We start from the raw sequence: 21,220 nt of genomic DNA, 5'->3' as shown, positions 1-21,220 counted from the left end.
TTATGCTAATTAAATATATATACTTATTGCTCTTAATGAGGTATTTTAAATTAATTGAACACAATTTTAATGTGTCACTTCTAAGAAGGGCTTGAATAATTTTTTTGAGTGCATCAACAGAGGCCTGAATGGTCCAACTGACCTCTTCTTAGGAGAACAAGTTGAATATTTAATTTTCCAATGTTTATTATAATTTTGTCATTTTATGTGCAGGTTTGGTGACAACAACATCATGGAAACTGGACAGAGAAAAGCAGGCAGAGCATATTCTTGAAGTAAGTTGCACCTGGTGACATTTCAAAGCATCTGGATTAGTTTTTTAAAAAGCTATTCCCATACTGCAAAATTCTGTCTAAGAAATCGTTTTACTTTTAAGTGATTTTTTCTAGACAACAGTAAGATGCATGAAAATTGAGTTTTAAACCATATTTGCGTTCCCCAAGAAGCTTTCAGTCGAAACCATTTCTTTCTTACACTCTCAAAACGAATATTGATGTATATAGCACAAAAGTGATTCACTGGCTCGTAATCATAGGGGAACCACTTTAAGTGCTATTTGGCACCTATGTAGAACCATATGGTGCTATGTAAAACCATGGTGCTATAGTCATGCTATAGACGGTTTCATCGGACGCACGTGATACACGTCTGGATCCGAACTTTACTTCCGGTTTCGTTTTTTTAATGGTCTGACTAGTTGCTAAACTGATCTACTGAACAAACGCCTCGTCGAAAATAACAAATGTTTTGGTTTCCTAGGTAATCTATGTGTTGTTTTTTTGCTTGTTATATAAATAAACTACGTTTAAAGTACATTGTGGTTATTTATTGGTTCTACATACAGTGGCAAGAAAAAGTATGTGAACCTTTTGAAATTTTATAGTTTTATGAATAAATTTGTCATAAAATTTGATCTGACCTTCATGTAAGTCAATGTATTGTCAAACATGTGTCTAAAAATAATTTTAAAAAATCCGATTTTTCATGTCTTTATTGAGAACAACCAAAAAAACTCATAGTGCTAGTGGAAAAAGTATGTGACCCCTTAAGTTAATGACCTCAAAAAAGCTAATTGGAGTCAGGTCTTAGCACACCTAGAGTCTTGTTAAGACAATTCATTTGGAGATATGGACAGCTACTTTGAATAATAAAAAACCCTCAAACTTTTGGAGTTTGCTCTGCACAAGAAGAACACGCTTATGTGAGCCACGGCTTACCAGAAAGAGCTTTCAGAGGAGCTACGATCAAGAATTGTTATTTTACATAAAGCTGGAAAAGGTTACAAAGTTATTTTAAATACTTTAGAAATGTACCAGTCTACAGTTTGGCAAACAATCTACAAATGGAGGCGCTTTGGGATTGTTGCTACTCTACCAAGATGTGGGCACCCCAGTCAGCAAGAGCACAATGAAGACTCATCACTGCGGTAAAGTAACAACACCGAATGACAGCCAAAGATTTAAAGACATCACTGGAACTTGCTAACATCTCATTCATGAATCTACAATACGTAAAACACTGAACAAGCACTACTTACTAGAAAAAAATATTTGCAAAAGAGCCTGAAGTTTGCAAAAGAGCACATTGATACTCCACAGCAGTATTGGCAAAAGTTTTGTGGACTAATGAAACTAAGATTGAACTATTTGGAAAAAAACATACAGCGCTACATTTGGCGTAGAAAGGGCCCTGCATATTATCATGAAAACATCATCCCAACTGTAAAGTATGGTAGAGGTAACATCATGATTTGGGCCTGCTTTGATGCATCAGGGCCTGGCCACCTTGCAGTCATTGAGTGGAAGATGAATTCCCAAGTATAGGCTATCAGACAATTCTTCAGGAAAATGTGGGTATGTCTGTACGTCATCTGAAATTGTGTAGAAGGTGGGTGATGCAACAGGACAACGACCCAAAACACCAGAGCAAGTCCACAACGGAATGGCTTCAGAAAAACAAAATCTGCCTTTTGGAGTGGCCAAGTCAGAGTCCACACCTCAACCCAATAGAGATACTGGATTGACTTGAAGAGGGCAAACACATGATATTTCCAAAGAATATGACAGAGCTAAAGCAGTTCTGCCAGGAAGAATGGGCTAAAACTCCTCATCAACTGATCCACAGCTACAGGAAGCACCTGGTTGAGGTTGTTGCTGCCAAGGGGATCAAGCAGTTATAAATTCTAAGGGTTCATTTACTTTTTCCACTGCCATTTTGAATGTTGAATGGATGCGTTCAATAAAGACATGAAAGATCAGATTTTTTTGTGTAATTATTTTTAGACACATTGGGCTCTATCATACACCCGGCGCAATGCAGCGCAATGCACGACACAAATGTCTTTTGCCAGTTTCAACCCGGCGCAATTATCATTTTCATGTTTAGCACCACGTTGTTTAAATAGCAAATGCATTTGCACCCGATTTTGCGCCCATGGGCGGTCTGGTCTGAAAACGAGGTTTGTTCAGGCGCATTGTTGGCGCGTTGCTAATTTGAGGCAACTAAAATAGACTTCGCAATTGACCAACAAACACCTGGTCTATAGTCTTAAGTCAATGGCGCAATATGTTTTTTTTTGTTATTTAAAGATGAGAAACATTTTAAGTAGTGCTTTTAAAAAACCGATGGCGCTGAGTGCTGAAACGTTTCGGCTCTCCGCACGTTTGTAAATTCTTTATATCTTGTTTTTATTTTTAGAGTACAAACCTTGTCTTACATATTTGCTAATTATTTTATGAGATTACGATGATTATGTAGGATATCAATACATGTACAGCAATTAAAAGCCTGCTATTTGTACTTCTATGACTGAAAGAACCCAAAAAATGTAAACTTCGATAAAAATGAAAATATTTTTTTTAACATTATTCTTAAACGGGGGGGGGGGGGGGGGGTTAAATTGGCAAAAAGTGGCATCGGACACGCCTGTTTACACAGTGCGCCGTGCCCTTTAGACAATGCCCTTAGATCGTTAAAATAGGGCCCATTATGTTTGTCAGTACGCTTGACTTAGTTTAAGATCAGATCACATTTTATGACAAATTTATTCAGAAAACTATGAAATTCCAAAAGGTTCACATACTTTTCCTTGCCACTGTAGTTGCATGTAAAGTGGCTACCCTATGATTACGAGCCAGCGAACTTAGTGTAGGGTGAAAAAAATATATTACAGATATGAATTTACATTACATTTACATTAATGAGACAATTGTTGACATACTGTACAGTCAGAGTAAACCTTTCAAACTTCCATGTACATGGATGCCATATTTCAGATATTCTGAATTTAAAAGAAAATGTATAAGAAATGTATTGTTTGAGTTTATACTAAAATCTTTTGTCTTTTGATTATAGACTTGAGAGTATCTTGGCAAACCTGAGCACAGCTAAGAGCTCTTCTGAAACTGTAATTGAGACACATAGTTTATAAGAATGCTGGGCTTCTTCTGAAAAGCTTCTGAGAATCTTGTCCAATACTTCACATTCAGTCTTAAAAATGAAGGTGCTATAAAGGGGCATTTTTATAGTGGAGAAAAGTTCTTTGGACTATAAAATGATAACTTTGGAGTCTGACCCCAAACATAATATAGGAGGGTTAAATAAAACAACTCCCAATAAATTTCCTGACTTATAAAAGAGCAAAAATCCGAGCATAATTGTCCTCTGGGCTAAAGCTCAATTGAATAAATGTTTCCCTCACTCATTTACAGTCACACTCTGTGTTTTTTCACTTAAACAGATCACTGTCTCAGATGATGGCCATCCACCCAAGTCTACAGTGGTTCATGTGATAGTCAAAGTATTGGATGAAAATGACAACAGTCCTCAATTCTTGGAAAAGATCTTTCAAATCAAGCTAGTAGAGCGAGCAGAGGCCGCAGAATGGGAGCCAATTTATCGAGTGATTGCTTATGACAGAGATGAGAGTCCCTCTTCTAATATCACATACACTATAGAGGAGACTGAAGAGCACAGAAAATTCTTCATTCAGCCCAAATCTGGGTCTGTGTTCTCCAAAGAGACTTTTTCAGCTGGGGAGGATCATATACTCACGGTACGGTTATTTCAATTCTCACATTTACTGTTTATTTAAAGTGGTGCTACACTACACAAAAAAAGGTTCAAAAAGGTTAACTCTTTTCTCACCATTGACGAGTTAAATCGTCAATTAAGAGCAGAGGCGGACACTATGAGTATTTTAAGTAAATTTTCCAAGCATCTGTGCTTTATCAAAGTGTTAAGGGGATCGCACACCGGCCGCGCAGCTCAGCGCCGCGCAGCGCCGCGTCGCATCGCGCCTAGGAGAACTCAGAGGTATTGTAAACCGGAAGTGCACATTAAATAGCGCGAGCTTCGTCAGATAGCGTCTAATTCAAAATGTAAAATATACGTTAGCAGCCAATGTTAATCATTAATGATGTGGGACAAATATGATGTTATTTAATGTTAAACTATGTGAGTTGCGCTGTGTGGCGCGACAGGGATTTGAGCACCTTCCTGAGTCGCAGCTGGGCGCCAGGTGGCGCCTGTCCGCGCCGGTGTGCGTATACTCATAGAAAACAATGTGTTTGATTTTTTTTAGACCGGCGCTGCGCGGCGCTGAGCTGCGCGGCCGGTGTGCGATCCCCTTCAGTCTTGGGAAAAAATCACTTTACTAAACAATTTTCGCTACATTCTAAAGCATAGAATTATACTGTGTATTCCTTTTATATTGCATATTAAAATTAATTTAATACCTAATTACATAAAAGTTGTGTACTTTTACGTTTTTTACTTAAGTAAAAAATACTAGATGTTCAATGTACTTAAATATTAAATATAAAGTGGAGTGGAGTATAAATTATGATAATATGCTTTGGAATTTTTCCAAAGAAAAACACTGATAAATATGAATACTTAAAAATGTACTTTTATGTACAAAATAAAAATACTTAAGTAGTGTCCACCTCTGATTAAGAGAAAATGTTTCCCTACCAATCATAAGTATTTGTGGCTTTCTGCAATACCGCTATTATCCACCGCAACTTATAATACCCGGAAGTATTCCCCTAGGGCAAACAGCTGTATGTCTATGTAAGTTTTGAGGATCGCTCTGCATCTGATCTTTATCAAAAATCCTTCACAAAAATGGAATTATCTCAGCTTTATGCAAAAAAAATTTTTTTTTTTTTTTGAAGAAACCTATACCCATATTTGAGCGGTGATAAAAAAAGAAATTAATAAAGATAGGATGAAATGTTTTTTTTTATTATTATTTGAAAGCAGAGGGTCTGTTCTTTCATTTGATAAATATTTTACGAAGAACATTTTCTGGAAGGCATTAAACTTTTGTAAAAAAAAAAAAAACAGGAAAAATGTTGGCATTGGCTGGCAAGTTTTTTTTTAAAACGCTGGTGGGGAAAGAGTTAATAAATTGTCTTTGTCAAACTGTAAGGTTCTATAAAGCTGCCTGCCACAGAACCATTGTTGGTTACTTAATGAACTATTCATTCAAAGGTTCTTGATTTCTTTCATAACTTTTTATAATCTCAAGGACCTTTTCTCAACGCAAAGAACATTTTTGGAAACATAAAGGTTTTTCAGAGGTTAAATGTTCTTTATGGAACCATTTTGTCAAAAATTGTTCTTCTATAGCAAAGAACCTTTAGAATCCACAGAAACTTTCTGTTGCATAAAAGGTTTACTCTTAAAAATAAATGTGTTTCAAAAGTTTTTTTTAAGAGTGTACTTTAGGTGGTGTTTCAATTTTAATATCTAATATCTTTTTAAAATTCTTTTCAAAAAGCAGAATCCATAAGAATTAAGGCAAACAATAATTATGAAAGGAATACCGAATAGTGCGGCATGTTCCAAAATCTAGAGTGAAAACTCACACTGCACTTTTACAGATTAAAGCATCAGACAACGGGCAGCCTTCGAAATCGTCCATCTGTCGGTTGCACATTGAATGGATTCCAAAGCCTAAGCTGGCAAAACAAGCGCTGGCATTTGAGGAGATTTCACCCTCATTCTCTGTAATGCAGAGTGATCCTGTGGCCCATATGATTGGAGTCATTAGCACTCAACCTCTTGAATCTCCTGTATGGTTTACAATCAAAGGTAAAGCTCCATCTTCACTCTTAAAAACGTCTGTTTCAAAGCTGCTCACTGCCTTCTGGCTGCATCATGAAAAAATTGTATTATAATTATTCTGGTAAATGCTTTACAGTAGCTCTTTATTCAATACTACTATGCCAGTTGATCTTCAAAAGCTGAAGCTTAATTAGCTCGCCCTTAACTAGATGTCTTGTCTATTTACTGTTTTCATTTAGTCTCAATGTTTTTTTCTCTTTTCTGTCTTGGTTTTCAAGGAGACACGCATGCTAAAGAGATGTTTCACATTCTGCAGATGGCTTGTGACCTGAAAGATACAGCAGGTATCTGCTGTTTAATACAGATGTCACCACTTATTTTTTTAAGCAATGAATTTCTATTATTTCCTCTCACGGAGCGAATCTGTATTCTGTACAAATTATTGTTTCCTTTTTTTATGTTTGCTACTCCAATAGCTGATGCAAATACAAAACTTTCTTTTGTTCTTTCAAAACCTTTAATGTTGTGCGGTTGTCGTTCGTATTGGTACTAACAGGTGGAAAATCTGACAGCTGGTTTGACATGGAGAGGTCAAGTGGCACAATCATCATCGCCGGTGCTCTAGATGCTAAACGCCAGTCAAATTACAACCTCACCATTGAAGCAACAGATGGAACAAGATCCATCAGCACTCAGGTGCTTCATCTTTAATGGCACTCACAAAGAAATTGCCCATGAATTTATAAAATTGGATAATGGGCGGAGAGATAAACAGAACGATGCACAATCTTTACACATGTGACAGGATAATAGTTCTGTTGCTTAGATGCTTGATATTACATATCCACTAAGTCACACAATGAGCGTCCAAATTTACTAATTTATTTTGCTATTTTGCCTTTATGAAAAATGAATCTTAAATTTCCTTCAAAAAAACACTGAACTATGTGGAATGTGCTTTGGCACCTGGCAGCTAAAGTTAAGCTTTCTGCTGTCTTTCTGATGCACAGATTTCCTTTGTCCTTTTGTCATGATGTGAACATAGTTATCCTTGGGCAATACCTGTGTGTATCAGCCAGGCCAGCCAGCCTTATCAGGTCACAGTGTGAGACTCATCTATCAGTGTGGGCAGACCTACAGGCAAAGAGTGATGTGAAAGGCAGTAATGTTTTAAAGAGAGCTCTGTTTCAGCCCTCAGCTTGACTCTCTTGTTGCAGTGATCGTGCCTTTTGGGATTTTGCACCTAGTACAGTTTGTCATATCCTAATGGGCTTCATACTCAGGGACAGTTTCTGCACTAAAACTGTAGACATGACATATACAAGTAAATTTATTGAAGGGCACCTATTATGCAAAATCCACTTTTACAAGGTGTTTGGACATACATGTGTTTTGGGAGTGTGTGAACACAACCACCATACAATGAAAAAAATCCACCCACTCATTGTTATTTAATTCACATTAAACCAAAGCAGTCTCATTAGACATGCTGTTTTGATTCTCTTGTTAATGTGACGTCACACTGATAAAACCCCGCCCACAGCCACTGACTGACAGTCCTACATTACCATCATTTTCACCCTCAGTGAGTTGTACGTTGTCCGCCATATCTTAATATTGCCTCAGACTTTATTTACAATAATCAGATTTATTTAAACTAAAAGAGCTCACTGGTAATGAAGTGAGGAGCAGTAGCTCATTTGCATTTAAAGGTACAGAAAATAAATTTTTGCTCCCACCCAAATAGGCACATTTTGGACATGCTGTAAATAGTGATCTGTGAGGTATTTCGAGCTGAAACTTCACAGACATATTACACCTGAGACTTACGTTACATTTTGTAAAATGCGCATAATAGGTGCCCTTTAAATCAATAACCTGCTTGTTTATAATGCAGTTATTAAAAAACTAATTTAACTGTGTGCTTTGTTAAACAGGTCATAATACAAGTTATTAGCACCAATGAACATCGACCTCAGTTTGGCCAAAACCAATACGAGATAAGTATTCCGGAGGAAACCCAGCCTGGGATGAAAATATTGGAAATAAATGCAACAGACGGAGATGAAAGGAACAAATTGTATTACACACTGTGGAGCAGCACAGACCTGTTTAGCCTAAAGAAGTTTCGTCTTGACCCTGAAACAGGCTTTTTGTACACTGCTGAACAGCTGGACCATGAAACCATGCACAAGCACATCCTCACTGTTATGGTAAGGCCATCTATGATTATTTCTTCCACTGTGCATAGTTACAAACAAAAACATAAAACACAAATTAACAGCTGGTTTTGTATTGCCGTATTATTTCAGGTAAGGAATCAAGGTTTTCCTGTGAAAAGCAATTTTGTGAGAGCGATCATCAATATTGAGGACAATAATGACAATGCACCGAAGTTCACCAGCTCTCAGTACACGGCTCGTGTGCTGGAGACAGCTGCGATTGGTTCGTCTGTGTTACAGGTCACGGCTTTGGACAAAGACAAGGGGCTAAATGCTGAAATCCTCTACAGCTTAGATTCAGGTACAGCTCAGCTCTGTTGACACCCATTAACCCCTTCAGACCTGATTTTTCAGGTGTTTAATCAGTGCGCCTGATTTTGATAGGTTGATCAGCATTTTTATTGGTTTAAACCACAAAACATGTGGTGTCCATTCTTGCGTACACAGGGTCTGGAGGGATTAAAGAGTCATTAAAGAAGAGTTATTGTTAATGAGAAGAACTGAGGAGCTCAGATTCAAAAGCAGCTAAACACCACTTCCCTCGAAAATTAGATAATGATATTAACCAATTTCTTTTAGCACATATTATATGTTCATCAAATTCTTTCTCTTCAAATCCGCTTAAACCTCAGGCTATTCAGAAATACCGCTTTGTTGGCAAAATCCTTAACTTTTCACCAAAGTCCTCAAAGTGCACAGAAGAGGAATTGGATGAACAACAGGAAGTGTTTCACATTCAAACTTTGGTCCCTTGTGAGCACTTTGACCTGAATATAACACGAATGTGGCAGTGACAATGATCACATCGCCCCCTAAAGTGTGGTTCAGTGTCTTCATTATTTGCAATGTTTCTAGTTGCATCTTTAGTGACTTTGCAGCCGTTTGCAATGAATTGTCAAAAGAAGTGGTTTTTTCGAAGTGGAGGTTTTTGCCCAAAAAGCTTGTATGAACTTTTAGGATTTTGCAGTAAAAGACAGTCAAATTTTTTAAATACTGTACCAATGAAATGACTAAAGTAACATTTGTTAAAAAATGCATTCCAGTTACTGACTAATAACCTTTTTATTGCCATTAAAGGGACACTTTTCAGCTCCCCTAGAGTTAAACATTTGATTCTTACCGTTTTGGAATCCATTCAGCTGATCTCCGGGTCTGGCAGTACCACTTTTAGCATAGCTTAGCACAATCCATTGAATCTGATTAAACCATTAGCATCGCACCTAAAAAAACCCCAAAAGTTTCAATATTTTTACTATTTAAAACTTGACTCTTCTGTAGTTACATCATGTACTCAGAATAATCAAGGACTTTGCTGTCGTAGCATGGCTGCAGGAGGCGCAGTGATATTGCGCACTGCCCGAAAATAGTCCCCTGCATTGAAAGTTACTAGGGGGACTGTTTTCGGCTGCTGCGTAATATCACTACGCTTGCTGCAGCCATGTCACGGCAGCAAAGTCTTTGATTATTACCCCAGAATGAGAGTATAGTTCCTAGCCATATCTGCCTAGAATATCGAAACTTTTAATTTTACGTCTTGGTACACGATGTTACTACAGAAGAGTCAAGTTTTAAATAGGAAAAATATTGGTTATTTTTTAGCGCGATGCTTATGGTCTAATCTGATTCTATGGATTGTGTTAAGCTATGCTAAAAGTGGTAGCGCCAGACCCGGAGATCATCTGAATGGATTCCAAAACGGTAAAAATCAAATGTTTAACTTTAGGGGAGCTGGAAAATGAGCATATTTTCAAAAAAAGTGGAGTGTCCCTTTAAAGTGAAATGATTGAACCTAAACATAAAGTAACTCTTACTCTTACTCATTTACATGATTACATGTCAGACTCACTTAGAGGGTTTTGCATTTAAACTCTTCAGTTATTATTAATGAGATGCTTTACCTACAGTACATAATACACAAATCACTATCATGCCATTTGTTGATGTACTCGATAATCAACATAAGTACTGGATCATACCACAACTGTGTAATCTTTATCTCTAATTTACTAAGTGTATCTCTCTTTGATGTTGTAGGAAATCATGGAAACTCCTTCAGCATCGATCAGTCTTCGGGCATTGTGGCAGTTGCTATTAAACTTGATCATGAATACAGAGATCAGTATGTGCTACAAATAAAAGCATCCGATAGGGGAGAACCTCCACTCAGTGCGGTTACAGTTGTCCAGATCACGGTCACCATCTCAGAGAACACCGAGCCAAAGTTTCCCTTCAATTTATCATCCGCAGAAATCAGTGAATCTGTCCCAGTTGGCAGTTTTGTAGCATTAGTGTCAGCATCCAGCCAATCAACAATCTTCTATCAAGTTAAAGAAGGAAATGTGAACGGTGCATTTGTCATCAATCCCAACTCTGGCACTATCGTCACAGGAAAAAAGCTGGACTATGAAATCCTTTCGTCATATACGCTTATCGTACAAGGCACAGACATGGCTGGAATGTCAAGCAGCGTCACAGTAAACATTTTATTAAACGATGAAAATGACAACGCTCCTGTTTTTACTCAGTTTGAGTTTACTGGCTTTATAAGCGAATCAGCCGCTGTTGGCAGTGTGGTTCTGACCTCTGAGAATGCTCCACTTGTAGTTCTTGCAACAGATGCTGATACGCATAAAAATGCCAGACTTGTCTATGAGATAATTGAGCCATTCGCTCACAACTATTTTTCGATCAATTCTGAAACTGGAGCTGTTACAAGTCTCAGCAGCCTGGATTATGAGCAAAGAAAGATGTTTAACTTCAGAGTACAGGTCCATGACACTGGCACACCACGATTATTTGCACATAACAATGCCAACGTGACTATTCATGTCATTAATCTTAATGACTGTGCTCCAGAATTCAGTCAGGATTTATACGAGACGACAATTGTCCTGCCTACCTACAAAGGGGTTAAAGTTATAACCTTAAGCGCTACCGATGACGACTCTTTGCCTTACACCAAACTACGTTTTGCTCTTATAGATGGCAACATAGGAAACAAATTCCTACTTGATCCAAATGCAGGTGATATTTTTGTGCAAAATGCTACACGGCTGCGCAGCATGTACAGGCTGACGGTTCAGGTCTCCGATGGACGCTTTACTAGCTCTGCAATTGTGAAACTCACAGTCAAAGCAGACAGAGATAAACGACTAAGGTTCACTCAGGAAATGTTCACTGCCTATGTGCAGGAAAGCTCAACGCAAAGGAAAACCCTAGCAATCCTCTCTGTAGTTGGAAGCAGAATCAACGAGCCGTTGTTTTTTTCCATCCTCAACCCTAACCCCAGATTCGAAATAGGAGGCACATCTGGAGTCCTCTTCTCAACGGGTGTCCCATTCGATCGCGAGGAGCAGGATGTGTTTGACATTTTTGTGGAAGTAACCAAAGAGCAAAGGTTGAACGGGACTGCCCGCGTGCTAGTTAGAGTGCACGTTGAAGATGTGAACGATAACGCTCCTGTCTTTGTAGACCAGCCCTATAGCGCAACTGTTCAGATTGGCAAAGCAGTAGGTACAGTTTTCAAGAAGGTGACTGCCGTGGACAAAGATATTGGCAGAAATGCACACGTTTCATACTATTTGAAACGACACAGTAAATATTTTCAAGTAAACTCCTCTGGAGAAATATCCCTTAAAAGACCTCTTGAACTAGAAAGCATCGGCAAGTTTGTTATTAACATCACTGCACAAGATGGAGGTGATCCACCACTGATCTCAAATGCAGAGGTCGTCATTTCAGTGGTCAACAAAGTCGTTCCAATGTTTGAAAGACCTTTTTATAAGATTGAAATCCCAGAAAATGTGCAAATACATACTTCTATACTTCAGGTCGTGGCCAATCAGACTGAAGGACCTTGTACAGTCTACATCATCTCTGGGGGAGACCCATTCCATCAGTTCTCCATTAATTTTAATTCAGGACTCATTGAAGTCATTCAAGCATTGGATTATGAGTCTCATCCGGCGTATCGATTAAGCATTCAAGCAACAGACTGTCTAACTGGAACTCACTCTGATGTTTTTGTAGATGTTATATTGAAAGATGTCAACGACAACACACCCAAATTTGAAGCAGCAATATATGACATCAGCATCTCTGAATCTGTTGTGATTGGAACTTCGGTGTTACGAGTGCTAGCGACGGACTCGGACACAGAAAGCAATGCATTATTGTTTTATCAGATGTATGAAAAAGATGGAAGCGCCTCAGATTATTTTAGAATAGACGAAGAGAGTGGAGTGATTCAGACTTCTGGGCCGTTGGACTACGAAACCCGATCACAGCATGATTTGATTGTAAAAGCTGTTGACAGGGGAGCATTTCAGCTTTCTTCTGAGGTTCTGGTGGTGATATATATAACTGATATTAATGACAACCCACCTGTATTTACCCAAGAGCTTTATAATGCCACCATACGAGAGATTTCTTATCCAGGTCAATTTGTGACCTGTGTAAAAGCATTTGATGTTGACAGCCTTGCTAACAGCCAACTTAAATACTCTATTATGTCTGGAAACGACGATAATGTCTTTGACATTGATGCGACGACTGGAGAAATTGCGATTGCAAGCATTAGCCGACAATCTGGTGAGTCCGTCTATAGCTTAATTGTGTCAGTGACTGATGGTGTTTTCAGACATAATGCTGAGGTTAAAATCTATGTAATGGGGGAGAATAACCACAACCCATCATTTACTCAAGATGAGTATCTTATAGAGCTCACAGAAAACTCTCCAGTTGGTACATTGGTAATACAAGTCGAAGCCTTTGACAAAGACCCAGGAATATATGGTCAATTGACATTCTTCATTGTAAATGATATAGCCAGGGATAAATTTACTGTCAATGCCGATGGGCAGATTTACACAAAAGAGAGCTTAGACCGAGAAAAGCTGAAAGAGAAAATGATGTACATCAGTTTGATGGCTAAAGATGGTGGTGGCAGATTAGGCTTTTGCACCGTTGTTGTAATTCTATCTGACATAAATGACAGTTCACCAAAGTTCCTGCTTTCAGAATATAAAGTTACCGTGCCAGCAGATGTTCAAAGAGGTACAACAGTGATCACAGTATCTGCCGTAGATGAAGATGAAGGTAGCAATGCTAATATAATTTATATTATCGACTCGGATATTGGGCCCTTCGAAATTCACCCACTTACCGGTGCCATTGTCACAAAGGAAAGTCTAATTGGTCTGGAAAATGGCCTGTATTCTTTTTTCGTTAAAGCTAAAGATTCTGGAGACCCACCAACGCAATCTATTACTCCTGTTTCAATAAGAATACTTCCCCCTGAAACGTCAAGCCCAAAATTTATTGAACCATTGCTTTGGCTGGAACTTTCTGAAGACCTGCCTGTTGGAACTGAGATTGATATCTTCCAAGCCAAGGATGAGCGCACTGTGATCTATAGCCTTGTCAGGGGAAACACCCTAGAGAGTAACAAAGATGACGTCTTCACCATTGACAGCAACACTGGAAGGCTTACACTCACAAAAATACTTGATTATGAAGCAACCAAATGGTATCAACTCTCAGTGCAGGTGCAAAACATTAAGGAAAGCATGGAAACGGTCTCATTGATAAATGTGAGCATCCATCTTAAAGATGTTAATGATAACAGCCCACAGTTTGAGTCTATTACGTACCAGTCGTATATTGCCGAAAACCTACCAGAAGGGACGTCTGTCGTGCAGGTCAAGGCAACTGATCTGGATTCTTTGCTGAACGGATGGGTCACGTATAGATTGCATCAAAACCAGGAGAGTCCTGAGGTTTTGGAGATGTTTGCAGTGGACAGTGAGGCAGGCTGGATAACTACACTTAGAGAGGTGGACAGGGAAAAAAAGAGACAGATACAGGATCGCAGTGGTGGCCACAGACAGATCCCGGGAACGGCAAATGACAGGCACTACTGTGGTAGAAGTGACAGTTGTGGACATAAATGACAACCCTCCATTATTTACTGAAGCTGTATTTGAAGGCACTGTGAGAGAAGATCAATCCATACCAGACACAGTGGTCTCCATTTTAAGCTCAGTTGACTCTGACAGTGAGGAGGTTAACAGGAGGTTCAGCTGCTTTATCACAGGTACGCTTTCAATGCTACGCTATTGACATTCATACTGTACAATTAAATGGATAGTTTACTTCAGAATGAAATTCTGTTAAATGTTGCAATACAATGAAAAGCAGATGGTGACCAGAGACTGTAATCCCGAAGAAAGAAAAATCACAGAGGGGATATCAGTTATTTTCAATAGACATAAGTGACATTTAAAAGAGAACAAACATAAACTTTTTGCTTAAAGGTCACGTTCTTCCTGATCCCATTTTTCAAACTTTAGTTAGTGTGTAATATTGCTGTAATAGCATAAATAATACCTGCAAAATGATAAAGCTCAAAGTTCACTGCCAGGCGATGTATTTTATTTGATAGAAGTTCTCTTTCAAAGCTTACAGCGAACAGCCGGTTTGGACTCCAGTCCTCTCCTTCCCGTTTGAATGACGTCAAAGTAAGAGTGTTTGACTAAACTCCACCCACAGGAATACGTCAGTCGCCAGCTTTGGCTCAAATGGCTCTGGCTTAGCTGCTGTCAAATCACAACACACTAAACAAAATACACAATCAGAACTCGATAGGTATTTCTGAAGGAGGGACTTCAGCGCGTTTTGAGGACAGTGAAAACAGCGCTACAAAGGGTATGCACTTGATGTCACCTTCGGCGAAAATGACTGCGGTTACGCCCACTGAGTGGCAAAAGACAGAGTGGCAGCATTTGTGTGTACAGTGTGAAATCAGCGAAAACACGGGGGAAACGCGTCTAAATGAGAAACAGCTGTTGTGCGATAGACTATACTAACAGATTAACAAGAATTCGGAGCTATCGCTTTAAAGACAAAAAACACGGAAAGGAGAGGTAAATTGATCGTTCATTCCAACGTCCACATACCACAGGTGGGTTGACAAGTTGCTAGGGTCACTATCAAGCAGAGGTTTTACTTTCTACTTTATTTTTTCAAGTATTTGTATTTTATCAGTGTTTTTCTTTGGAAAACATACATTCCAAAGCATATTATCATAATTTTTACCCTATTACATTTCATAAACACAAGTTTTTGTTTTACATTTAATATTTAAGTACATTTTACTCAAGTAATAGTACACAATTTTTATGTAGGCTAATTAGGTATTAAATACATTTTAATATGTACTATTAAAGAATACACAATATGATTCTATGCTTTAGAATGTAGTGAAGTAAAATTTTTCCCAATACAAACACCCCAATAAAGCACAGATGCTTGAAAAATGTAACTAATGTAACTAGGTATTGTCCCCCTCTGCTATCAAGTCCAACTAAATTCAATTTAAGCTGATAATAGTCAGTTTTACTGCCATTTTCGCAGCAGCCGCTATGAAAACCAGCCATTTTGTTGAACGTTTGCCACTCAACAGAGCGAGTTCCGGCGTGGTCACACGGAAAAGTGACGTCAATGCATACCCTCTATCCAGATAAGTAAATTGTATGAAAAATACTGCGTTTTTTTACATGTGAAACATAAACACATGTTATATTGCGCAATGTAAACACAATCACAGCTTCAAAAACAAAGAAAGAATGGGAAGTTTAAGTTTATTTTACTTAAATTGTCCACCTAAAGTGAAATTTTAAGTTGAAAAAATTTACATTTTACAAATTAAAGTAATTTCAATCAACTTTTCACTTTTTACAGTGCATATGCTCCACTGAAGCCATTGATTTCCATGCATCTTTATGTATAAATAACATTTGCCAAAATACTATTTGCACTTAGTGTAAATAGACACTTTGTAAAATTTTCTTCTGGGAAAGCCAAGCATTGCCCTTCCCCCAAAAGCTATAGATATTTCAAACATCATGCTTTAAATTATGTGATTAAAGAATTATGAGTCTTCTGAACCTATATACTGTAATAAATTTGTACAAGAAAATGTTCAGGTGAACTATCCCTGTAAAAACATATTAGCCTTTTAAAAATGAGAGTTTGAGGTGTGCGTTAACCTTTAGAAAGGCAGCAAATAAATTACAGTGCTAATTTCACATGCTCAATTGCTGAATTATACCTTATGAATAATCTATGGCATATAAGTATTCTGTATTAGTCTGATGCTGATTAGATACCCAGAGCATCTTGTGACTGGTCTCAGTTTCATTACATTAGCTGATTAGTATCTTGTATGCAGCTAGAAATGTGAATTCCCAAGCTGTTTAAAATGACTTCAAAAGCATGATGATTGGACTGCTAATATGCTTATTAAATATGCTCATATATCTGACAAGGCCAAGTAAATTATTGCGTTTTAATGTATTCAGGTGGAGACTCACAGGGCCTGTTTGATGTGAAGTATACAGATGGTGTTTGGGCAGTTGTTGTCAAGAAACCCCTGGACAGGGAGGAGAGAGATTTCTATCTTTTAAACATCACGGCCACCGATGGTACCTTTGTGACGAAGGCTGCAGTCGAGATCACTGTTCTTGATGCAAATGACAACAGTCCTGTTTGTGAGAAGGTAAAAATGCATGTATTCATGAGGCTTCAGGTGCATACTCAAAGCTAAATGCCACAATTTTTCACTCAAAATTATTTTTCCACAGAATTTGTATGTCGAAACTGTTTCTGAGGATGTTCCTGCCGGACAACAAATTCTTCAAGTCTCTGCCATTGATGCAGATATCGAGTCAAATGCAGACATCACATACCAGCTGAGCGGCAATGGAGCTGAATCATTTACAATTGATTCCAAAACAGGTGCAATACATAAACAAAGAAATATATTGGCATTTATTGTATGCTTTTATCTATTTGTGTAATGGGCAAAAACTTCAGCAAGATCACGCATTGTAGGATTTAAACCTCTACTCTGCTACCAGTCCAGATCTTTAAGCACTACAAGACAATGTCAATAGACAACATGTTCTTTTGGACATTATATTATTAATATTATGTAAATAAAGCTTTTACAAGTTGTTTTATAAAGCATACTGTTTTAAAACTCTGTTTTTGTGTAAGATAAGTTAGAAATCATCCTTCTGTTTATACAATACATATTAATCTAAATACTAATAATACATATTTCCTAAAGGTGCCATCAGTACACTGGCAAACCTTGACAGAGAGACGACCGATGTGTACAACCTAACTGTGCATGCACTGGATGGAGGCGGTCGCTTCTGCCGAGCTGCTGTGGTCATTATGGTCAATGATGTTAATGACAATGCCCCCAAATTCACATCTGACCCACACCCTGTGAGCGTTTTTGAGAGTACACAACCTGGGACGTACGTGGCACGACTACAGGCCTTTGATGCAGACACTGGTATGAACAACTTGCTTTCCAGTGTCAACACTAGTATGCATTATAGTTTTTTCATACAATTCTTAGGATTTCTGTCTTGGTTTCTTTGATTGTAGATAGATTTACAGTAGCAAAGCAGCTGTAAACAGACGTCTCCAGCAGCGTGTCGTGATTAAAGTAGTTGCTGCATCTGTGGTTATTAGCCTGTGCCATCTTTTGCTCTGTGAGGCATTTCTTCTCTCGTGTTATGTTTTCCGTTTGCAAAACAATTGACTAAAATCTTCTCCCATTATGTGTGATTGTCTTGGCTCCCTGTGAAGGTAACAATTACTTTCTCACAGTGGTTTGCAGTAATTTTGTGTAGATACACTTTTTTGGATGAGGTAGGAGTACATCCTTCTAGTTGCAAATTGTATGCTAATGATTTTACAGGTTTTTGGGCCAATAAGTAGCATCTCTGTCTTATTTGAATTGAATAGAAGAAAATTACTGGTCATCCTTGGATGACTTGATAAATTTCTCTGGTCTCGATTAAACATATTACTGTGTCATCAGCATAGAATTGGAAACTAATCCCATGCTTTCTAATAATATTGTTAAGGGGCAGCGTGTAGAACAACAAAGGGCCTAGAACAGAACCTTGTGGTAGTCCTGTTATGAACACACATATCACTCTCTCCACTGCTTCCAGTACAACACTTATAGTCATGTGGAGGCTCATCTGTCTTGCAAACATTATTATAGGCACTAATCACTAAAATAAACAACTGCTTGGGTGGATGTCTTATAATTACTGGTTCATTTCTCTCGCTTGTGAGCTCTATTTAATGCCCAGACAGAAATTAACATCAACAGGATTTTTATGACTATTTGCTGATTGGAGAAGAGATTGTGGAGTGATTAATTCTAATTTACTCCGATACTGTCATCATAGGAATTTCAGAGGCATTATTAGTCGGAGGCAATTAGACTGGACTGTCAACACGAGCAGTTACATTCACTCTCATTGCACTAATGAGCATATAAACAAGCATCCCAGGCATTTGTGTATAAACAGCAAATTAAGGCACCAAAAGGCAATTAGATCATATTTCAGGCAACCTGTCTACTGTAACTGGAATATAAAGCAGACTTGAGGTTTACGCGGGACTCATTTAGTTCATTTGTTCAACTTCTCTTTCTAGCCTTAGCTGAAAATTGCTGTATCCTGTATACACATGCACGCACACACATATATCAGTTTAGCACCTGCCCTACTGTATAACATTGAACACAATGCAAAGGCTCCGGATAAACTTCCATATTAATACATCACCTGCACATTTTCGCTTGGATCCTATACCAGATATTTTAGGTCATGGCTTTTAGCTTTCTTGTTAGAGTGCCCTTGTTGTTTGAGTCTCGCTTGGGACGGGGGAGAGTAAGACCGGTTACACATGCAGACAGCTTGCCCTTACCAATTCTAAGAAAAACGACCTCTCTCACCTACCACACTTCTGCAGATTTTATCAGACCCCAGAAATGTAACTTGTCTTTATGTTTGTTTCTTCATCTGCAGGAATGAATGGAAAAATCCGTTACTCGTTTGAAGACTCAGCCGGTGGTCTGTTTTCTATTGAGGGGAGTTCAGGGATTATTAGTTTAGAAAGGACTCTGGACAGACAGAAGAAGGCCAATCATGTTTTGAGGGTACGAGCTACAGACCACGGTTCTCCCCACAGGCTCTCCTCTCTTACGTCTGTGCTGGTGACCGTGCTGAATGCTAATGACCATCCGCCGGCGTTTGAGCGCAGGAACTACATTTCTACGGTTCCTGAGGATGTTGCGATAGGCACTAAGCTTCTAAATGTATTTGCTGCAAGCAGGGATGGAGAAATGATATCCCAGACAACCTACTATATCACCAGCGGCAACGAGAATGGAGCTTTCAGCATTAATTCACAGACAGGTAACACAAACACACACTTTTCCTCTGACAGTCTAGAAGACTACTAAAAAGACTCCAGTTTGGCTTTCGGGGACTCTCGTGAATGTTTGTGTTGCAGGTGACATCTTTGTGATGGGGCTGCTGGATTATGAGGTTTCTCCACAGCACTACCTGACAGTGATGGCTTTCTCCAGAGGAAAACAATCTCTTAGTGATACGGCTACTGTTACTGTTCATCTCCTCGACGTCAACGACAACGGCCCTGAGTTCAGCCAGAACATCTACTCGAGTATAGTCAGTGAGGATATCGGGCCAGGCAGCACTGTGTTGATGGTAAATGTTTTACATGTGTGACCCAGTCTGTGAAAGCCCAGCATTTTTGTGATTTACTGTTTTCTACATAAAATCATCCTACATAATGTAAAGACAACCTTGATAGCTATAATATTGACTGAGTAAGCTCATGTCAAAAATTGAAATCAAACTTTGTTGCTCCTAATCTCATAATTAGATTATTAGACTTTATCTTAGATTTCACAGACAGGGCCCTTGTCTGTATTAAACAAACACTTTTTCTTTCAAACTATCCATGATTTAAGCATATGAGGATGTTTTAGGTTCACTTTACACTTCCACAAACAAACCTAGTCTACTTTATTATCTATACTTTATTATATATTTACATCTGTTCATATTTTTGTTATCATCACTTCAAATCTTGGAGCTTTTGAAAGACACACATGCTTTTACATTTCAAAGTATACAAATTATGTACACTGTTCAGAAAAAATGGTTCAAAAGGGTCACTGGGGCAGTGCCTTTTTAAAAGGTCCTAATATGTACCTTTGAGGTAGTAATATGCACTCTTTGGTACCAATATGCACCTCTGAGGTACCCTTTGGTGCAAAGGTGTACTTTTGTGTACTATGAAAAGGTACCCAAATAACAAATACGATTGTATAAAATCGTACCTATTATATATAGAATTACCTAAGTCTGTCTCTCTCCCAAAGTTTTTTTCCTCCTAGGACTTTTCCAGCAGGTTTTTGCTCCCAGGGTTTTTTTCAACCCCTGGGCAGTCTGCTGACATTGGCTTAACTTAGCACACTCTAATTTACGTTACATTATTACTACGCTCTAGTACGGTTAATTTTAAAGGTGCAAAAGAGGATGTTTCTGTCGACTGAGAATCAAAAAACTGTTACTTAGTTTTTGAAATGAGCGCATGCGTAAGAACTTTACCACCTTTAACACCCTAACATCATGGCGCCAAGAACCACAAAAATCTCATAAAAAAAGATTTACATACTGTATAGTTATGCGAGGACAGGTAAATTTTTTTACATGTCTTCTTAAATGTCTTTAGGTACTAGCCAATGATTTTGATGGACCTTTAAACAACCGAATCCATTATTCCATTAAAGACAACAACGAGATGTGTCCATTCATCATGGATGCAGACAGCGGTGAACTAAGAGTCACCCAGCAGTTGGACAGAGAAAAGGTAAAACTTTTTGAATTATACCTGTTACCCTGCATAAGAAGCCTATGTCAGTAATATTTATGTAGGCTGGTCTGTTTAAAGGTTTAAAGGGTTTTAGAGACCAGGGGTCTCATTTATAAAGCATGTGTACGCACAAAACCAAGCTGGAAATG

At 38.3% G+C, this 21,220-nt stretch overlaps 1 protein-coding gene across 1 annotated transcript in view; it reads left to right on the top strand.

The window, feature by feature from the left end:
* fat1b (FAT atypical cadherin 1b) overlaps positions 1-21,220 on the top strand; it is a 50,182-nt gene that overhangs the window by 16,670 nt on the left and 12,292 nt on the right. Inside the window, 15 exon segments of the mRNA XM_073854618.1 lie at positions 214-275; positions 3,740-4,054; positions 5,889-6,099; positions 6,351-6,416; positions 6,629-6,768; positions 8,010-8,285; positions 8,385-8,595; positions 10,329-14,140; positions 14,142-14,388; positions 16,655-16,851; positions 16,937-17,090; positions 17,425-17,658; positions 19,196-19,585; positions 19,683-19,897; positions 20,931-21,068. Of these exon segments, the coding sequence (XP_073710719.1) occupies positions 214-275; positions 3,740-4,054; positions 5,889-6,099; positions 6,351-6,416; positions 6,629-6,768; positions 8,010-8,285; positions 8,385-8,595; positions 10,329-14,140; positions 14,142-14,388; positions 16,655-16,851; positions 16,937-17,090; positions 17,425-17,658; positions 19,196-19,585; positions 19,683-19,897; positions 20,931-21,068 (6,668 nt within the window).

This window comes from Misgurnus anguillicaudatus, chromosome 16 (assembly GCF_027580225.2).
Source record: "Misgurnus anguillicaudatus chromosome 16, ASM2758022v2, whole genome shotgun sequence".
Classification (NCBI taxonomy): Eukaryota; Metazoa; Chordata; class Actinopteri; order Cypriniformes; family Cobitidae; genus Misgurnus; species Misgurnus anguillicaudatus.
This window is presented reverse-complemented; position numbering and strand designations above follow the sequence as displayed.